Source organism: Salvelinus namaycush, chromosome 4 (assembly GCF_016432855.1).
Source record: "Salvelinus namaycush isolate Seneca chromosome 4, SaNama_1.0, whole genome shotgun sequence".
Lineage (NCBI taxonomy): Eukaryota > Metazoa > Chordata > Actinopteri > Salmoniformes > Salmonidae > Salvelinus > Salvelinus namaycush.
Window position 1 is genome coordinate 64,242,600 of NC_052310.1, and position 22,554 is coordinate 64,265,153.

A 22,554-nucleotide genomic window follows, 5' to 3' on the forward strand; every position below is an offset into this window, starting at 1 on the left:
ACGCTGAGTCCTTGGCCCCCTCCCTCTCTCCATCCCTCTCTCCCTCCCTCTATCCCTCCTTCCTCCTACTCTCACACTGTGAACACCTAATTACAGACCAGGAGAGTAGATTACAGAGCTGCACTGCCGAGAACCAGGGACTGAGGGATGGAAGTAGGGATGGAAGGAGAGAGAGGAGGGGGACACCAGGCCGTTAACGATGATGGATACTGTTCTGTTTTCACTGTTATTGTCCCTTTGCTCGGCACTCCTCCGCTTTCCTCCTCTAGTCCTCTTCTCCTCTTCTGTTCCCATGCTTTCCCACCACTACCAGGCACCTCCATCCATCAACCAGCTCTAACAATCTCTAATAATCTCCAATCATGTCTCATTATCTCCAATTATCTCTTATCTGCTCTGTTCCTCATGCATCAGTGTCTCACTTATCTCTCAGGCATCCACACAGAGTAAAGGAGGTAGCTACAAAGAGAGTTAGAGAGAGTTAGCTAACTAACTCCATCTTCTCCAGATAAAATGGAAAATGTGCTGTACCATTCTAGATTAGAGACAAAAGATACTTACTAGGAGCTACAGTAAAATTACATGTCTAATTCCTTCATGACAGTAACAACAACCTTTCTCTTCCAAGCTTCACTTTTACCTCAAACTACTAGATGTATATTTGCTGTGTTCTCTCCTGCCAACACCTTATTGTCCTGTAAACAGTTAATGAGCAGGCTTGTTTAACGACGGCCAGTCTGTCTATAATGTCTGTAATTGTCCCGTCCATCACTACACCACACTCATCTGTTCATTTAACTAGCGGCGCCTTTTATGAAGACAAGTCTTCCTCTGCGGTCAACCACTGGGAGGAGAGGAGAGGAGAGATATGACGATGTACTCTCGATCACTCATTCCAGAAGGAGTAAAAAAACAGAATGGTAAAGAACAAGAAAGAAAGAGAGAGAGAGAGAGAGAGAGAAGGGGAGCTAGCTAACATCTGGGTTAGCGTTCCACCTGAGGGCTGGAGGCTTTCCCATTAACCCCTCGTGTTAAGGCCATTAAAGACAGACCATAACAAGCCCCTGTGAGCACTTAGAGCAAGTGCAAAGACAGAAACCCACACACACACCGTCAGACTTTCTGTGGGAGTGAAAACCTGTTAAGTACATGCAGCTCTCTCTCCTAGCTGTAACCTAACTACGCCAGTCTAGTGCCCAGACCCCATGTTGTGACGGAAAGACGGAGACCACTGATGATTTAAGAAGCAGCGAGCGCATCAGGAAATCTCTTTGTCTTGGTACTGCTCTGTTTAATGAGGCCCCGTCTGCTAGACAACTACAGGACGGGAGACATTTTACAGTTACTGCCTGTCTGTGAACAATAACGTTTTATTCTTTAGACAAAGTTTCTAATCTATCCTATATGCTCTTATGAGGCTGGTGTGAGAAAATCACCGATTTCCTAAACAAATATGCACTTCTTCAGATGAAATACATGCTGGCATGCTCATTATCAGACTTTGGCCTGTAATAAATTTGAAAAACGCAGACACGCACGTACAGTGCTGGTACACAGTGAATGGTCTAAACAGGTGTTCAACATTCTTAGGCATCTTATTCTCCAGAAAGGGTTTGAAAGGTAGAACTACTCATGAAAGAAGCCAGCTAGTAACGGAAATAAAGAGCAGATTGAATGGAAGTGGAAGCAGAGAGATCTGCTAATCCAATCCTTCAGCTGCTGGCTGGCAAAGTCTGGTCTGGTTGATGGACTAATCAATGGCTCAAGGCTATGCTCTGGCCTCACCTGGTAGACCGCTTAGAAAGCTGTTGTAGAACAGTACAGAATCACCTAGGACATCAGTCAGTCACACACACACATAAATGCACCCAAGCATGCACACACGTTTGCGCACACACACACCGCCCATTCACAACTCTAACCTTTAAGTCTCAAACAGCCGTTGTGTTTTTGGAGCAGTCTACCAACAGTGCTCCATTCCAACTTCAGCCTCTATTTTCTACACGTGGCCTTCAAGGCCTTCCCCTCTTTGTTTAGCATTGTTCATGCAATTGTGCAATACAGTTGTAATACTCACTGGTGATGACAGTCCTAAGCCTTTACATTAATTAAAAGTGGACTAGACTGTATTGGAAGTGGCTACAGAAGGGTAGGGATAGGATACGGATAGGTACTGGGACTGGGGACAGGATAAGTGCAGAGGGAAATGATGTTTCCATGTCCCAGTGTTTTATTATTCCCAGATGCAGCACCAGGTAACCTAAAGTGGAATGATCGGAGCCAGAACAATCGGCCAGCGGCAGGGACACTCATTATCCTTCGGAAAATGGAACCTTGTTACGGCACACTAATAAAAGTTTAGCCTTACTTTGGGATGGTCACGCCACAGGGGTGTGTGTGTGCGTGTGTGTGTGTGTGTGTGTGTGTGTGTGTGTGTGTGTGTGTGTGTGTGTGTGTGTGTGTGTGTGTGTGTGTGTGTGTGTGTGTGTGTGTGTGTGTGTGTGTGTGTGTGTGTGTGTGTGTGTGTGTGTGTGTGTTTGATAGAGAGAGATTTAAACCACCAGGATGCATCACCAAACACTAAACTAGCACATCATACCCATTGGAGTAGAGAGAATGACTCCTTCCTCCAGCAGCAGTTTGGATTCCTCTCCAACAAGATGGAACTGTCCCTACTAACCAACATAGTCAAATAGCCACTTATTCCATAATCCTCAACACCACACGGTGGCCCACCGCTGCTAAATTGTTGCCAACACTGGAATAAATATGATGTATTGTTAAATATATATGTCTGCCTAGAAGATGCTAGACGCGCTTTTAAATGGATAGTCGTTGGCTCAATGACTGAACGTCTATGGGAACAGCAAGCATGTCGTTGTGCTAACGCTAGTAGCAATGCACCTCCCTACCCTTGCTACCACTACTGAAAAAAACCTAGGGAAAACACTGCCACACTAACTCCAGGTTACTAAAGCATTCACACAACCATACACACACACACACACACACACACACACACACACACACACACACACACACACACACACACACACACACACACACACACACACACACACACACACACACACACACACACACACACACACACACACACACACACACACACATAACACAAACACACACAACCCACACAACCCCAGAATCGGCAGATGACTTCGCAACACACTCCGACATGCCAAGACCTCCTGGATTTCTACTCGTCTTCACAAACACACACACACACACACACACACACACACACACACACACACACACACACACACACACACACACACACACACACACACACACACACACACACACACACACACACACACACACACACACACACACACACACTTCCATGGCAGGAAGCAGGTAAAGGGTGTGTCCTCACAGAAGAGTGAGACAGAGAGTGTGTATAGAAGAGAGTGTGTGTATGATAATATAAAGCATGTGTACTCACAGAAGAGTGAGACAGAGAGTGTGTATAGAAGAGAGTGTGTGCATGATAATATAAAGTGTGTGTACTCACAGAAGAGTGAGACAGAGAGTGTGTATAGAAGAGAGTGTGTGTATGATAATATAAAGTGTGTGTGCTCACAGAAGAGTGAGACAGAGTGTGTATAGAAGAGAGTGTGTGTATGATAATATAAAGTGTGTGTACTCACAGAAGAGTGAGACAGAGTGTGTATAGAAGAGAGTGTGTGCATGATAATATAAAGTGTGTGTACTCACAGAAGAGTGAGACAGAGAGTGTGTATAGAAGAGAGTGTGTGCATGATAATATAAAGTGTGTGTACTCACAGACGTGAAAGTGCAGGGTTCTTCTGAAACAGAAGTTCCGGAAGCTGCTGCAGTTGGTTCCTATTCAGGCGCCTGGCACAGAAAATGCATGTTTAGTACAGCAGATATGTACCGGTCAGGTATGCACTAGAAATCAGATCTGCACTTTGATGAACTAGATTATGGTACATTATTTCTGCACAATGCATGCCAACACTACACATAGACACTATTATTTATCAGTAGATTGCATTTCACTTCACATGAATACAACCAAAATGTTTTGTGTTACAGAAGTATGGGATATGGATAAGGGAAATATTATACTAGTCAGGGACAGAAGAAAACAACAGATTTATTTGTCCCCTATAGACGTATCAGTTATGTGAACACATCCAGCTTGCATCTCTAGGGGACTAAGAAAACAACGGTTACTAAATAACATTTGTAGAGACAGATGAGTGTGTTGCAGCCTTCAGGCAGCTTGGCTTGGCACTGCCTTCCCCTCCCCAGGATAACAAATGAAAGAGGCTGGCAGGCTTTATGCAAATACAACCATTAAGAAAATTAGGAACAGACTGTTACTAATTGCCATTTGAAACCACAGCTTTATACTGTCTCAATGCTCCATTGGAAACACATGGGAGTGAATGGCGGTGAATGGGAATGAATGGGAGAGGAGAGGCAGGTCGGGTCGTGCCTGTAGCATAGCGTAGACAGATGTGTGGGCCCAGAGCCATAGACAGATACACAGACTGGGTTGGAGATGGAGAATTATAATGGGCTTGACTAGGTTTCTAGCGGCTCTGTTCATACTGAACTGGACCCGCTAAGTTAGTGGGTTTGGAACTAAAAGGTGCTATCTAGAACGTTAAAGGGTTCTTTGGCTGTCCCCATAGTTGAACCCTTTGAAGAACCCTTTTGGGTTGCAGGTAGAACCCTTATGGGTTCCATGTAGAACCCTTTGTACAGAGGGTTCTACATGGAACCCAAAAGGGTTATACCTAGAAGCAAAAGTGGTTTTACCTGGAACCAAAAATGGTTCTCCTATGGGGACAGCCGAAGAACCCTTTTGGAACCCTTTTTTCTAAAAGTGTAGGTCGAGGTGGACCTACTAATAAGTTAGTGAGCTTTATACTAGTTTCAAAGGTGGGTAAATGCTGAGTACGGATGATGTTGTTAGACCCATTCACACCAAGCTTAATGTGTGTGGTAATGTTGGTTAATATTGGGGCTTTCTGGGTCTCTCCAAGATCTCCGTACCCTCACCTCTCACCACATGTTTAGTGACCAACTGAAGAGTGTCTCTGATGTGGTCCTCACACACACACACACTGAGTGGGGCTCTTTAATATCATTGTGGCTGTTCATGCAGTCACACGTTCCAATGATGGGCCAGGGCTGTGGCTGAGCTTCCTGACGAAGGATGGGTTGGGTAAACCCAAACCTCAGCAAAACTTACCTGCTCCCAGGCCGCCACTCGCGATGGACAGGGATGTTCAAATATAGCCAACCCCTAAACCTCATTGAGAGCAAATATGAACACGCAGACACATGCTGTAGCCTACTTACAGTCTCTCCAGCTCCTTCATGTCATCAAACGCTCCACGCTCTATCGCTCCAATCTGATTCTCCATCAACTGTCTACAGAGAGAAAGAGAGAGAGAGAAAGGGAGAAATATAGATAGTTTCGCATAGTGCTAGATTTCTCTGAAAGTACGTGGTACTGTATAACAGCAATTGTTTGAAAGTCACGCATTACGCACACGAAAAGCGTGACATCATTGCTCCTTACGAGCTTCCCGCCTTCTGTTCAGAAACCTCACAAGCGGACAGGTTGCCATAGCAATGTAAGCTAAAGTGACAGTTTTTCCCCCTGATCGTTTGACAGACTGTTTCTTCTAGTGATGAATGATTGTGCATCTTTGACAGATTGTAAGTAGGTAAATACATATGCTTGTTTATCACTGTAATATTTATATGTAGTTGTTTTCAGATTAATATGGAAATAATAAGACATTGTCGTGTATTCCACCATGTAATTTATGTCTGCTTTGTTGTCTGCTACTGTGTGCTAGCTTCTGTTGCTGTCTTTGCATGATAATGCTAGGCTTGCTATTCTAAATTATATGGCCTTTTCTGTTTATGCTGAAATGGAAGCAACCAGTAAATCAAGTTTTATATTGTATTATTTGACTTAAGGTTTATTTTTTCCATTATTTTGTTTTATTCCCTATAGAACCACATTTATTCCACATATCTTCTCACATATCCCATGTGCACCTGTATGACACCAAGCCTCAACTGGGTTCCTGTGGCCATCCCTCTCTCTACCCAGCTGTCCCAGAACCTACTCATCCCCTAGAGGGGCCTACCCACACTCCGTTTTAGTATGTGTTTAGTATGTGTTTCAGTCACTCAGTCACCTAAGGCTTTAGGCGTAGGGGGAACGAGGGTGCTGAAGGTTGGTGTTGGGAAATGGGTGGTAAGGCCCCTTGTTAAGTGTGTGTATAGGCTGGCTAGTTCCAGCACCCCTTTTGCCCAAGGCAATGGTGTGGTCCACACTCACTCACACACACAACCACACACATATAGGGCAGCGGTGTGGTCTGGGGCTGGCTGTGGAATCTTGGCACCGGGGGGCATCTCAGGGATCATAGCCAGGAAAGAGTTTCTGAAGGTAGGTTAGTGAGGCAGGCCACTGTGCCTTGAGGTCTGGTGTGGTCTTGTGGTTAGAGGGGGAGGTGTGGAGAGGTAGGGGCAGGGGAGAGAGGCATGGGTGAAGCAGGGAGAACTAGGGGAGGCATGGAGAACCAGGGGGAGTCAGGGGTGAGGAGGGGGGAGACTAAGGTGAGATCCAGGGCTGGGTGGTTCAAAGAACAGAGGGGGAGAAAGAGACCCACTGTAAAGCTGTCCTTGGGGCATGGGGACGTCAGAGCACTGTGTGAGTGTGTGTGTGTCCAAAGAGCTGCAGTGCCTGGCTAGGTGTTAGCACTGCAGGCTTTACACACACACACACATGTGTACGCTGCCAAAGCTAATGCACTGGATGGTTTTGGAAGTGTTGCAATAACAGTTTAGGGAGAGACAAGCGTCCAGGTCTTAGAACCAACAGTAGTGTTCCTTCATTCAGAGAACCATTCTGTGTGTGTGTGTGTGTGTGTGTGTGTGTGTGTGTGTGTGTGTGTGTGTGTGTGTGTGTGTGTGTGTGTGTGTGTGTGTGTGTGTGTACGTGTACGTGTGTGTACGTGTGTGTACGTGTCCTGTGAGGCCTCACGGCTCCACTCAGCAGTCTGTGTTTCCTCCCAATCGAATATAAATGCAAATGGCTGTTCCTGTTCCCACTCCATAAATATAAAGAGAAAAGTGTAGCTCACCTCCGCTCACTCTCTCCCCTCATGAATTTAGATGGAGGTAGAATAAGAGGAGAAAGTACTTCTGAATCTATGTAACTTTAAACTATGGTCAGGTCTTTCTTTCTCTGTCTCTGTCCATATCCCTCCCCCCCAATATTTCAAATACTTGAGGTGAGCTTGATTTAGCTTGGCCTTATATGCGGAGTTTGAATGTATGGCACTCTCCTGTTAGTACCATTGTGCCAGACAACCCCATTTACATGATTGTATTTGACACAGATCTGCTGTATTGTCAGCTTAGTAAACTCAACTCTGTCCAATGGAGTTGAGTTGCGATGAGTGTTGGTGGAGTGTACCACCAACTACATCGATTCGCTATCAATCGATTATTCTAAAAATGTCCATTCTTTAATGCTTTCCTTGTACCTATGTTTGTCTTGTGACACCGCAAGCTTTTCTTTGGGTGATGGAATCCGTCGTTCTTTTCATTAAAATAGATTTTTACATGACCTCTGCCAAGGGAGCTGTGAAGGAACATTTTATGTTTGTGCTTTTCTAATAACCAATTCGACTGGGTTCATGCAAGTAACTGATTGATCATGGCTGGGAGGAATCCTCACTATCAATATAAGCAATTTGGCAGTACGCCCAGAACATTGTTTTGAGAACTGAAAGAGATATCTCAGTTTCAAGGTCTCAGCTTGGAGAGAAGAAGCTTTGTGAGGTATTGGTCGGTCACGTGCATGAACCAAAGGTTAATGATGAATTAATTATGAATAATGAATAACGTAAATCATGCAAAAATAACTTGTCTGTGTAAGCATTATATAAGACAACTAACGGGACTGCCCCGACAGAGCTCACTTCAGACCGATACTTTATGGATCTAAGTTTGACTGTGACCTGTTGAGCTTGCTGACAATAAAGAGTGATTCATTTAATATTGACTTACAGTGTCCCTGTGTTGAATTTCCACGACAGAGCCTTTGCTTGTTAAGAGAGAAGGAGCAGCCCATCCTTGCATGGCAGATTTGTTAATTTTGTCAGGGACGCATAGAATGCACTTTTTTAATCAAAAATGACGGATTCAAAATCCAACGGACAACTCTATAACAATCAGGACAAGCACAGGTACACAGTAAGCGTTAAAGAACGGATATTTATAAAAGTATTGAGTGACAGTGCACGCTTGAAGTCGTAACTTCCTACTCCATTGAAAAAATTCTATAAAAAATATGGATTTCAGCACCCAAAGAAAAGCCTGCAGCTACACAGGAGAAACATAGGTACAAGGAAAGCATTAAAGAGTGGACATTTTTACAAGTATTCACTGTGTATGACTTGATGTTGTGGCGATACTACAATACCAGATTTCCATGGCAAAAAATAAAACACGAATTAGACTGAACTCTATTGTCCTCTAAAAACCTACTTTGTGTAAAATTGTGGGTGCTATAGCTTGCAAAATAAACTAATGTGACTCTAGGTGACAACATAATGCTGATAATGGGTTCATCAGCTGTCCCCATAGGAGATCCCTTTGAAGAATCCCTTTTGGTTCCAGATAGAACCCTTTTGGGTTCCATGTAGAACCATTTACACAGTTTTACCTGGAACCAAAACGGTTTCAAGCTGGAACCAAAAATGCATCTCCTATGGGGACCGCCGCAGAACCCTTTTGGAACCCGTTTTTCTAAGAATGTACAGTATTGTATATATTCCTGCTCCTCCGAGTGATCCTCAATTTCCCCTCCAGACAGGAAGTCCTCAAGAGAGATTATCACGGCGGCAGGCCCAATCAGCATGCTTCACTTTCTCAGACTGTCTGTCTGTGTTTCTTGTTTTTCTTTTCTGACTTGTTTCTGTGAGTGAGTGAGTGAGTGCGTATGTTTTCTCAGTCCCCCAGCAGACACTGTCTTTGACTGTAAGGTTAAATCGGTCTTCCTGTCAGGACCCTCCCCTGGGGTCATACTCACACCATCTCTGGGGTCGCTGGGGGTTTATGAGGCTCAAAGGTCAGGCCACTGTTAGTCCGCTGAGTCAGAGAGGGCAGATATACGAGGGTTTCACCGCCACATGACCGCAACAGACAGACGTGTGTGTGTGTGTGTGTGTGTGTGTGTGTGTGTGTGTGTGTGTGTGTGTGTGTGTGTGTGTGTGTGTGTGTGTGTGTGTGTGTGTGTGTGTGTGTGTGTGTGTGTGTGTGTGTGAGCGCGTGCGCGTGCGTGCGGGTTGGTATAATATCTATCGTTGTGGAGACCTAAAATCCACAAATGTATCAACAAGGATAGTAAAACAAGGAACATTCTCCCGCGTGGGGACATTTCCCACATCCCCATGAGGACAAAGGCTATTTTATGCTTACAGGTTAGGTTTAGGGTTTGGGTTAGAATTAGGGTAAGGGGTTAGCGGTTAGCGGTTAGGTTTAGGGTTTGGGTTAGGGATACGGGTTGAGGTTAGGGTTATGGTAAGGGTAGGAGTTCGGGCTGGGTTTAGAGTTAGGGGTTAGGGAAAATAGGATTTTGAATAGAAATTAATTTTAGGTCCCCACAAGGATAGAAGAACATAACGTGTGTGTGTGTGTGTGTGTGTGTGTGTGTGTGTGTGTGTGTGTGTGTGTGTGTGTGTGTGTGTGTGTGTGTGTGTGTGTGTGTGTGTGTGTGTGTGTGTGTGTGTGTGTGTGTGTGTGTATTCTATGGGAATCAGAAAGTTTATAGTCATCCAGGGAAAAGGTGTAGTCTGCTTTTAGTGCCCCTGTAAGGAACTGTTTCCTTCTACCTCACTGGTGACAAGCTGGAAACATGGAGGCATTTAACCTCTATACGGGGATGGCGGGGAGAGGAAGGAGGGCGGGAGGGAGAAGGGGGAGGAGGGAGGGAGGGAGGGAAGTGGGAGGGAGGGAGGGAGGGGGAGGAGGGAAAGTGAAAGAGGGGTTTGGTTAGGTTAGTAGACAGGGGGAGCGAGGCAGGTTGGGAGGAACAGAGTGAGCGAGTGGAGAAGGGTGAAGAAAGGGGAAGATAAGAGGGAGAGGGATATGGAAGGGGTAATGACGTGGCTCTAAAATAGTAGAGGCAGTGGGGGTTTCAGCATCTCAAGTTCTACAGTCAGTCTCCAGTTACATTTTAAACATATTTCAGTCTAAAGCACTTCCCCTTACAGTGGAGCTGTTTTTAACAGCTACACACACACACTTTTAACACCTACACCAGGAATCACAAGTACTGTTTAACTACTGAGTGATTCAGCGGCTGCACTTGTACATGTTAACAGGGTTTAGGACCTATTATATCCCTGAGTTAGAAGGCTAAAGACAGTATGGGAGTGGACGGTAATGTGTGTGTGTGCATGTGCGTATTTGGTCATTGATGGTATAAGGGCCACTCTGAGACAGCAGAGAGAGTGTATAAGTGAGTTTATAAGAGGTCTAATGGACTGTAGAGTTAGTTAGTGTGAGACATTCATCATCTCTAAAACCACTACAATATCATCATCACCACTAACTGTGACATAAATAATCAAGTGTCTACAGAAATAGAATAGATGGACATTGTCATGACACTTCAGAATCATTAACAGTATTGCATTTATATAATATGCATGGGAAATTCTGTGTGCATGCACACTAAGTAATGAACATAGTGTAGATTACTTACAGCACACGGAGGTACTTGAGTCCAGAGAAGTCACTCTTGGTGATGCGTGTGAGGTTATTCCCATTCAGCTCCCTGCAAAGACACACACACGTATATTAATTATGTATCCGGTCTCTCCCTCTGGGCCTGTTCAGCCCGTTGACTCACTAACATAGTAATCAGTGGCACAGAAACAACTCTAGCTATTGATACCTGAGTCACGAGCCAACACACACACACACACACACACACACACACACACACACACACACACACACACACACACACACACACACACACACACACACACACACACACACACACACACACACACACACACACACACACACACACACACACACACACACATATATATATAAGCACACATAAGCATGGACACAAACACAATCATGCATTTGTATTTTATTTAACCTCTTTTTTCACAGGGAGTCCCATTCAGGCCAAGGCCTCTTTCTTACATAATTTACTAATTTACATAGTTTACACATACAACATAATAAAAACAATCACATTCCTCAGCAAATATTGTAGGTCCTTAAAGATGCTCTCTGCTATCTTAAGCACAACAAATTTGTAACATACTGCACAAATTGGATTCGTAGTCTATCACACAAATTGCAAAATTCGTAACATATCACACAAAATGGATGACATAGTACACATTTGTATGACGTAGTACACAAAAAAACAGGACGAATTTTGGTTCGTGAGCGCAACTTTAAAACTATTGGCTGAAATTATACAAAGTTTGAGACTGCATCTTTAATCAATAACTTGAACTGCCCTCCGAGAGACACCTTCACATCAAGTTGTAGGGATTTCTGTAGATCATTCCATACATGGGATGCAAAGAAACTGAAAGCAGCTATATATTTAATCTTCCTTTACAAATGGCACAATTTGCCACAGGCAGTGCCAACACATGCAAATGTGCGTTAAGAATACCAGGCTTTGAAGACTGACACTGGTGTTTCTATAATCTTGTTCACACACTGCTCTTGCATTTACAATGTACATTTTACATGTTTCCGTTTGTAGCTTGAGGGGAAGAAGGAGAGAGAGAGGAGAAAGAGGGATGCCCTTTATGGAGCATATTGGAGTGGTGTAGAGACGGGTGTAACAGCTTCCCCTTGATGCTTGGACAGCAGAGTCCCTGCCCATCTTTCTAAAACATCTGAAATCCTACCTCTTCAAAGATGATCTTAAATAAGACATCTCTGTCTTATTCCCCCAAGCACTGATTTTGCTGATTACTTTGCTGAGGAGAAATGTACTTACTGCAACTGTGGTATGTGGTTGTCTCACCTACAGTAGCTATCTTAAGATGAATTCACTAACTGTAAGTTGCTCTGAACAAGAGCTTCTGCTAAATTAAAAAAATGTCAACGTAAAATGTAAGAGAGCGCCAATAGTTATAATTCTATCAGAGCACCTCACTCAAATATCACCAGCTCATTTCAAATGGAATCTACGTCTCTCTTTCTCTACTCTCTCCACCTCCCTATCTCTGGGTCCACCATCAGAGACCGAGAGGATTAGCAGTAGCCACTAGCTGGTCCAGGGGATTTGGGACAGGACATGGGGCCAGCCGGGCCAGAAAGCTAAGTGCTGTGGATATGATGAAACCAGCCTTCCTGCTGTCGGCTGGCCATCACTCGGGATAGAGGAAAGGAGGGATGGAGAGATGGAGGTAGGGAGATAGAGAGAGGTGGAAAGGGGGATAGGAGGAGTTAGGGACAGAGTTAAAGGTGGAGGGAGGTGGAGAGGGGTATAAGGGGGGAGGGATAGAAAGGTAGGAAGTGGCTGGTACCTGATAGGGCTGTAGATATAGAGTTGAGCAATCTATCTTCCATGTTGGCAATAAATGCTCCATGACAACAACATTCTAATCTGTATTCTAGAATGGGACTGTCTTAGAACTCTTAGTAGCAACCTTTAGCAACCCATTAAGACGCTAAATGTCAAACCCAGTTTGCTGCGTGCAAGCGTGTATTTGTGTGTGTGTGTTTGGCAACATGAGAGAACGGGTGGAGAGAAACAGATCGTCTCAGCAGTAGATAGCATCCTCCCACTGAGAAGACCTGCAGAGCACACGCACAGACTCAAGCATAGGCACACACCATTTTCGTCAGTCAGTAGGGCTAGTATATGTCTTCTTACTCAGGATTAAAACAGAACAGTGCATGGTTCACCCCTCCCCCACTCCTAAAACCAAAAAGCCTCACTTCACTGTTATGCCGAAAGCAGTGCAGTCTCCCTCTCTCCCTCTCGTCTAATGACCACTCGAGGGACTATAGCACAGTGCAGCGGGGCGGGAGAGAGAGTGGTCATTACAGACAGATGGTGTGTGTGTGTGTGTGTGTGTGTGTGTGTGTGTGTGTGTGTGTGTGTGTGTGTGTGTGTGTGTGTGTGTGTGTGTGTGTGTGTGTGTGTGTGTGTGTGTGTGTGTGTGTGTGTGTACACAGGTGCATCGACCGACCGGCCACGGGAAATAAATAATAGAGTGAGCTTCATTAGCCCGGAGTCTGATACACACACATGTGCTGTTCATTACAGGTATACACACACACTCTTGGGTTCCCAACGTCTCATCTACAGGGTGGCCTTCACTGATGGCCCACAAGGAATTGTGGGACGAAGCGAAAGAAGAGAGGAGAGAGAGAGAGGTTGAGGAAGCGGGCTAGTCATATAAACAAGCAGAACCTCTCCATTCTTCTCTCCTTCTGTTGTCAATTACTATAGGTTTGTGTATGTCCCCTGGTCACACACACAATGCAGTACATGAGAGACGATTGGCTCATAATTGTTAGAGGCCTGAACTGCTTCTCTGGAGCACAAGCACTTTGGGAAAGATGTATAAGCTGGGTCAGCCCAGACCTCCAGCAGTGGTAAGGTTAGATCTCCAAGGGCCTGACCCTACCTGAGGAAGCTTCATAACCCAGAGGAGAGCCTTCTCTCTGGGGTAACAACCCAAACCCAGGTCCCTGTCTGAGAGGGGCCTGGGTACCTCAGGTCAACAGAGACCAGCTGTCTTTCACATCAGACGTGGGGAGACTCCTCAGCAAGGGGTAGGAAACACACACCTCTCGCCACTTGAACTGAACCACGGAGACACACACACAGATCTTTTGTACCGTTTAGTGATGCATGGAGACACACAAACACACCTCTAACCCTCTTTCCAGAAGCATGGGGACATACACACGTCTTTCACTCGTCTCGCAGAGGCCTGGAGAGGGAAATTGACAGTGAAATTCTGAACGCTACATGCTTGGATGGAAGTCGATGGTGAGTTGAACCCTCAGTTGGGCTGAGCTGAAGAGAGAGGGTCATATGGAGTACATATGGACTCTGAACACAGCTACAGTTCAGTACAGTCACCGCACCACTGAGAATGGGAGTGAGGGTTGCATTTAGTTCCATTCAAGCTTGGCTCCTAGTGCCAACATACTTCCTGGAGAATCTTGTAGATTTATGACATCACTGACTAATCCTTCTTCATCTCATCCTTGCCCAGTGGCCACCTGTAAAGACTTCCTGGTTCAGTATACCTTTGGGGGAGCCCATTACATACACACCACCGGTCTCACACACACAGCAACGGTCTACGAATCTATAACTCAGAGGCAGCAGAGAAGAAACAACGCTGAAAAACTCATTATGTTTATTCCTGCCATCTGTTGAGTTCCCTGGGCTAGGCTGAGCTGAGAGAGAGAGAAGGAAGGCAGGCTGCATTGGGAAAGACCAGGTTTGAATTTAGCAATATTATTATTACGTGAAATGGAATCCAGAGCGGGAGGGAGAAAAAGCAAACACTTGCCCGATGCTCACACAAAATGCATGCACACGCAAACACACGTGTTCATATGTACATATACGGTGCATATAACATTTTAATAGCTAAACACATGTGCACATAAATACACATATTCTGCTAACACACGCATGGTGCATATAAATACACACACACACACACACTTCTGTTTGGTGGAGAGCCAGAGAAGCAGTGTTTGTAGCTATAGAGTCATTTGTTGTGGACAGCTTTGGGCTGGCAGGGCAGAGGACACATACTGATGGAGGGAGAGCTCAGAGCTCCTCACTGTGGGAACAAGCTGGTCATTTCAGCAACAAGACCAGACTCTGTTTTGTTCAGTGAACACTGATCCTCATTACAAACAAATTAACCACTAACTGAGCAGAGACCCCCAACCTTCAGTATCATGTCACGTCTTTCCTTCTACCTACCGACCGACCGACCTGCCTGCCTGCCTGCCTGCCTGCCTGCCTGCCTGCCTGCCTGCCTGCCTGTCTGTCTGTCTGCCTGCCTGCCTGCCTGCCTGCCTGCCTGCCTGCCTGCCTGCCTGCCTGCCTGTCTGTCTGTCTGTCTGTCTGTCTGCCTGTCTGTCTGTCTGTCTGTCTGTCTGTCTGTCTGTGTGCCACAAAACTCAAAGAACTACAGTTCCATGGGTTGATTATATGTTTAACTCCGTTGATGAAATGTCCCTGTAAAATTCCATCAGGCCTTTCCAGGTACAGCATTACAGGCAGGTAGCTAGATGTCTAGTTGAGTGTGTGGCACACTGCCAGCATGACCAGATTCCACAGCATATGGAGGTGGCAGCCAGGAGAGTCACAGGCCAGGAGAGAGGGAACATGAGAAAAAAGAGAGGGATGAAGAGGACAGCGAGACATAGGGATACAGAGAGAGAGAAAGCTGTCCGATAGAGAGATCAGCAATATGCAGACAGAGAGAGAGTTCTCAAGGGAGTGGACAGGTCATCTTGGGATTGTTATTCACTACAATCTGTGTAGTGTGGCCTGCAGAGCTGAGAGACACTGACCTACATAGCACAATCCTAAAGAACATGCCTGTACCAACACTACCCAGTAAAGGAGAGAGAGAGAGAGGGGAGGGGGGAGAGAGAGAAAGAGAGAGAGAAACCAGACCACAGACCAGAATAACAGAGAAACGAGGTTGGAATGCTTCAATCTACAGGCAGAGGTCATGTTTCTCTCTCTCCCCGTTTCCCTTAAATGCTGCTTTCATTCTCTCTCTCTCTCTCTCTCTCTCTCTCTCTCTCTCTCTCTCTCTCTCTCTCTCTCTCTCTCAGCGAGGGATGAGGTGAAGGTCTTTTTGTGTGTGTGTGTGTGTGTGTGTGTGTGTGTGTGTGTGTGTGTGTGTGTGTGTGTGTGTGTGTGGAGGTTAAGGTCTGAGTGTTTTCACCTCCTGATTATTTACAGTTCTTAGTCTGTCTGGTCAGGCCTCAGGGTACTCAGTACCGATAAGGAGAAGTACATATTCCCCAACACTGACACAAACACTCCCACAGGCCATGCATACGATGTGAAACACACACACACACTGAATCCTGAATGTAATTTGCAAACCTCCCATTGACATCGATATCTAGTTTAAGCAGCCAAGCCCGTATCAAGTTGACTACATCAGCAACAGATATCAGCTTAGCCCAAACATCTGTCCTGAGAACCATCCTCCTTTGGACTTCACATACACAAACACACACAAACCTTCTTACCACAACAACCTCGAGAACAGAATCCCACCACGATAAAGATAAAGGGAGATAGAGAGAGAGGGAGATATAGACAGAGAGAGGGAGATATAGACAGAGAGAGGGAGATATAGACAGAGAGAGGGGTTGAAGGAAAGGAGGAGATGAGCCGAGAAAATTGTCAAATAGACAGTTAGTAATAAAACGTAGATAGCATCTGCTATTGAGTGTCTGTGTTAGAGACTAGCAGACTGAGAAAACATCACACACACTCAAACACACACAGATTTTGCGGTTATCACTAGAACCACGTTCACAGTTTGAGGGTCTTTCATGGTTTACTGCTGCATGACAGGACACACACACTCACAAAGTCACACACACATATGGTGACAGGAGCTAAGGTTTTACTCATGGTTCATATGGCTGAGTTATTTGGAGCAGGGTACTATCGACACCAGAGTTGTGACTTTGATTTCCACATGCTGAAAATGTGGCACTGCGTTAGTCCCTCTGTTTGGATAAAACACAATCTACATATTTACTTGAACTATGAAGATCTTTTGAACACACAGCTCTGGTCCTGTATGACAGATGTCGACCAATGTGTTGGGCTTTGATGGGCACTGACTGATCTGTGTGTGTGTGTGTGTGTGTGTGTGTGTGTGTGTGTGTGTGTGTGTGTGTGTGTGTGTGTGTGTGTGTGTGTGTGTGTGTGTGTGTGTGTGTGTGTGTGTGTGTGTGTGTGTGTGTGTGTGTGTGTGTGTGTGTGTGTGTGTGTGTGTGCGCGCGTTTGCATGCACACAAAGGATTTTCTCCTGCAGAGAAGACGCTGCACACACATGCTGAATATTCTCCATAGAGATGGGATCATTACTGAACCATTGCACTGATGAACAATCTTTCCAACCTGACATATCTGCACTTCAAGTCAAGAAGAGAAAAGAAGAGGTTTCTCAATGTTTCAGCACAGGAATTAAACAGGGGAACAAAACAACTCACACTGCACTACATTTTGTTCCAGCCCTGTAATTTCAGCACAAACATTATCTGAACGGCCCTCATTCCAACATTAAGCATTCCTCTCTAGAAAGATTAGGACAGAAATGGTGTCGTAAAAAATACAAACCTGATTGAACAGTCTGCCGCAGGAGAAGACCTGCTTTTGTCCTCCTAAACCTCATTTATTCATTCATTAGCTTTTTTGGCCATGGGGCTGGGAGGGTGGATGTATGTCTCTCTCTCTCTCTCTTTTGTCAGGAGGTGGTAATCCCTTCATCGCTGATTAACACCTCTGTCCCTGCCAACCTCTCCCAACCCTCATCTATCCTTCATTCCCCCCTCTCTCTCTCTCTCTCTCTCTCTCTCTCTCTCACTCTCTCTCTCTCTTTCTCTCTCTCTCTCACTCTCTCTCTCTCACTCTCTCCTCTCTGTTATCACTCTCTCTGTTACTCATCCACAATACCATCCCTGTCTCCCTCCCGCCCCATCTCCCCGGAACCCTCTCTCTCTCCCTCCCTCCCCATCTCCCCGGAACCCTCTCTCTCTCCCTCCCTCCCCATCTCCCCGGAACCCTCTCTCTATCCCCTCCCTCTTTCTCTCTCTCTTGTCAAGAGTAAATTATGGATCAGATGAGCAGAGAACTGTCACTTATACCGGCTGTGGGGTGGTGCCAAAAACACTGCAGGCATCCCCTGGCACACACAAACATGCATGAATGTGCACACACACACACTGGCACAGCCTTGGAAAAAACCTGGCCATCAAAGCCTCCAAGCTCCCCCACATGAATCTATCTATTCCATTCTTTATTATCTCACACAAGTACATACTCATATACACACACACAGTACCAGTCAAAAGTTTGGACACACCTACTCATTCAAGGGTTTTTCTTTATTTTTTACAATTTTCTACATTGTAGAATAATAGTGAAGACATCAAAACTATGAAATAACACATGGAATGACATAGTAACCAAAAAAGTGTTAAACAAATCAAAATATATTTTATATTTGAGATTCTTCAAAGGAGCCACCCTTTGCCTTGATGACAGCTTTGCACACACTTGGCATTCTCTCAACCAGCTTCATGAGGTATGCATTATAATTAACATGTGTGTCTAGTTAAAGTTATTTATGGAATCATTTTTCTTTCCCTGTTAATGTGTTTGAGCCTATCAGTTGTGTTGTGACAATGTAGGGGTGGTATACAGAAGAGAGCCCTATTTGGTAAAAATTACGTCAAGAACAGCTCAAATAAGAAAAACGACAGTCCATTACTTTAAGACATGAAGGTCAGTCAATCCGGAAAATGTCAAGAACTTTGAACGTTTCTTGAAGTGCAGTCGCAAAAACCATCAAGCGCTATGATGAAACTGGCTCTCATGAGGGCCGCCACAGGAAAGAAAGACCTCTGCTGCAGAGGATAAGTTCATTAGAGTTACCAGCCTCAGAAATTGCAGCTCAAATAAATGCTTCACAGAGTTCAAGTAACAGACATATCTGTTCAGAGGAGACTGTTCAGAGGAGACTGCATGAATCAGAGCTTCATGGTTGAATTGCTGCAAATAAACCACTACTAAAGGACACCAATAAGAAGAAGAGACTTGCTTGGGCCAACAAACACGAGCAATGGACATTAGACTGGTGGAAATCTGTCCTTTGGTCTGATGAGTCCAAATTTGAGATGTTTGGTTACAACCGCCATGTCTTTGTGAGACGCAGAGTAGGTGAACGGATGATCTCCGCATGTGAAGTTCCCTCCGTGAAGCATGGAGGAGGAGGTGGGATGGTGTGGGTGTGCTTTGCTGGTGACACTGTCTGTGATTTATTTAGAATTCAAGGCACACTTAACCAGCATGGTTACCACAGCATTCTGCAACGATACACCATCCCATCTGGTTTGCACTTAGTGGGAATATCATTTGTTTTTCAACAGGACAATGACCCAACACACCTCTAGGCTGTGTAGGGGATATTTGGCCAAGAAGGAGAGTGATGGAGTACTGCATCAGATGACCTGGCCTCCACAATCACCCGACCTCAACCCAATTGAGATGGTTTGGTATGAGTTGGACCGTAGAGTGAAGGAAAAGCAGCACACAAGTGCTCATCATATGTGGAAACTCCTTCAAGACTGTTGGAAAAGCATTCCAGGTGAAGCTGGTTGAGAGAATGCCAAGTGTGCAAAGCTGTCATCAAGGCAAAGGGTGGCTACTTTGAAGAATCTCAAATATATCCATTTGTTTAAGACTTTTTTGGTTACTTCATTATTCCATATGTGTTATTTCATAGTTTTGATGTCTTCACTATTATTCTACAATGTAGAAAATTGTAATAAAAAATGTAAACTTTTGACTGGTACTGTACATATACACACATACACCATCACATACATACAGACAGACAGACAGACAGACAGACAGACAGTCAGACAGACTGTAGACAACGAATGCACATGGAGCCCAGGCTTGTCTGGGGTGAGTCCAACACCCTACCGTATCTCAGAGCAGGGCATTCTCTGGCATAAAGATAATCTTCTACTAACACTACCCTTCAGACACACACACACCAGCCAGAAATACACATCGTTTTTTCATTTATTTTTATTTAACTTGGCCCAACACAGGCTCCCGAGTGGCACAGCGGTCTAAGGCGCTGCATCTCAGTGCAAGAGGCGTCACTGCAGTCCCTGGTTCGATTCCAGGCTGTATCACATCCGGCCGTGATTGGGAGTCCCATAGGGTGGCGCATAATTGGCCCAGTGTCGTCCGGGTTTGGTCGGGGTAGGCCGTCATTGTAAATAAGAATTTGTTCTTAATTAACTGACTTGCCTAGTTAAAAATAAAAAATAGGCAAGTCAGTTAAGAACAAATTTGTATTTACAATGACGGCCTACCAAAAGGCAAAAGGCCTCCTGAGGGGGCTGGGATTAAAAATAAAATATAGGACAAAGCACACATTGTAAATAAGAGAGACAACACTGCGATGAGTCTGACCCTGAGGTGGCTGGAGAGCTGTATTCTGCTGTAGAGAGGATGAACGAGGCCAGCCCAGTCATTCCAATCCCATTATCAGCTCATTGCCACTCCACACAGATAGTCCACAGTGTTATCAGAGCTGTCCAGCAGCCATAGCTGGATCAATAGATCCATTAGAGAGATAACACAGATAAGAAGAGATGGTAATAGAGAAAAAGATGCAAGCTAGGGACGGCCATGTGAAACTTGTGGGATATGTGTGTTTATGCGTGTGTACCAAAATATGTCATGTTTAAATACCTGTTGAATTGCATCAGGCCTATACAAACCAATTCATGGCATAGTTTAAGTATGAGTGATGCAGAGAGGTTTGTTTGTGAGTTGGACTAAGGCTGAAGACATCCTAGCCACGGCAGGAGAAGGTGTGTGTGTAGCGTGGTGTGATTTTAACACCTGGAGCTAAGCTGAGATACAGTCTGTGGAGGTCAGAGGTCAGGGCTGATCCAAACCCACAGTGACAAGTGTAAATGGGAAACTGCAGTCAGTGTCAAGACCTCCCCCAAATCCCACACACATACATACTTACGGTCCACCGACCAACACACATCGTTCACACACACTTTCCCCCCAAATCGCCCCAGCAGTCCAGGATTGGCCAATAAAGCTTGTCCAGACAGGCTGTGTCCCTCTAACCTCCTTCACACCTTCCCCTCTCTCCACCTGAAGTCAATGTAAAGGCCTGTACTCTGCCCCGGTAGTTGTCTACCCCAGTACCCCTCACCAATATTGCACTATTATCAGCCTTAGCGGTGTTTCCACACACACAGACCCAGCGGACCAGCGGGTGGGGGAGGTTGACTTGTTCAATCATCTTGATGAATCACCCTATATACCAGCCCTGGATTACAGAGAGTTTATATTGTTAACTAACCAATTCATGGAGACCAATAACCTTCTACATGACATACACACACGCACCACACACGCGCGCGGGCATTGACAGAAAGCTTTAAACGCTTGGCTACCAAATAATAAAATCTGCACGGCATACGCACACACTGACAACTTAAAAGTCTAACCGTCAAAGAGTGAGTCTGCCAGACACAGAGACAGAAGCATTTAGAGAGGCACAGAAATCCATCCTATTTAGCAAGACGGTTTGAAGCATGAAATCACATTACAAATCCCAGGTATAACAGCTAGTATACATGACCTACACATGCATAAACTAACTGCAACACATAAAACACACTTCAGTTTAACTACGGTACACTCTCAGTGCATACGGCTGTTCATGTAAAAGGAAACCACAAAATCATCATGTTTCCCCCTACAAAATGTCCCAAGTGTGTGTCTGTGTGTGTGTGTTCTGTCTGTGAACACACAAGCAGCTCTGACACATGCATCCGCTACAAAAAGGTGTTCTTAGAAATGAAATATGGAGTTCATGAAATATGCAGTCAGCTCCCGCTACGCAAACGCTGCTTCTGACACAAGTGTTTCTCTCCTCTGCTCTCCTCTCTCTCTCTCCTCCATTCCCACAACATATTTTATTCATCTGAGCTATTCTAGAAGCTGAAACAGAACAATCTATTTCCCTCACCTCTCCTCTCCTCCTCCTCACCACTGATTTACCGATTAATATTTCAAAAGGAAATCCATAAAAGGAGAAATCTCTTTCCATTTCTCTCATCATCCCTCCACTTTCTCCTTCCTGGTACAAGACGTCTAGCAGATCTTCTCACAGGCAGGACACACTTAGGGAGCAGATTTGCTTAATTTTCTACATGATTTAACAATTTGTGGAAAGGGGGGTCTGCAAGAGGGAGGGAGGGCCGGTGCAGGAGAGGGAAAGAGAGGATCCAGTCTGCAGATAGTGAACTAACTATATCATCAGGAGAACACAGTGTCCTGAAACCAACAGAATGTAGGCTAACATTTACATCTAGTCTACAGGGAGTCAAATTAACAATGGATCATTTTAATAGAGAAGATTGAAATAAAAAATATGCAAATATGTAGTGAAATTCAGCTTATACCATAAATACATATGCCATACCACCACATCAATTAGAAGTTTACTGATTTAATCATCTCACAGTAACATTTTGCCGCATAGAAAAGGGGAAATAGTGAAGATCAACAGTCAATTGTAGTAATTATATTAAACTAATTACTGGAGCATTTCCACATTTTGCAGTGAACATGTATACATGTATGTGTGAGCCTGTAGACACACACAACAACGGCAGGTATGTAAA

The 22,554-nt window shown here is 44.9% G+C and overlaps 1 protein-coding gene across 1 annotated transcript in view; it reads right to left on the reverse strand.

Annotated features, from left to right (window-relative positions):
- The window catches only part of slit1a (slit homolog 1a (Drosophila)), a 145,032-nt gene that overhangs the window by 121,447 nt on the left and 1,031 nt on the right, over positions 1-22,554 (reverse strand). Inside the window, exons 2-4 of the mRNA XM_038992182.1 lie at positions 10,799-10,870; positions 5,362-5,433; positions 3,811-3,882 (exon numbers count right to left, since the gene is read on the reverse strand). Of these exons, the coding sequence (XP_038848110.1) occupies positions 3,811-3,882; positions 5,362-5,433; positions 10,799-10,870 (216 nt within the window). The remainder of the gene's footprint in view (positions 1-3,810; positions 3,883-5,361; positions 5,434-10,798; positions 10,871-22,554) is intronic.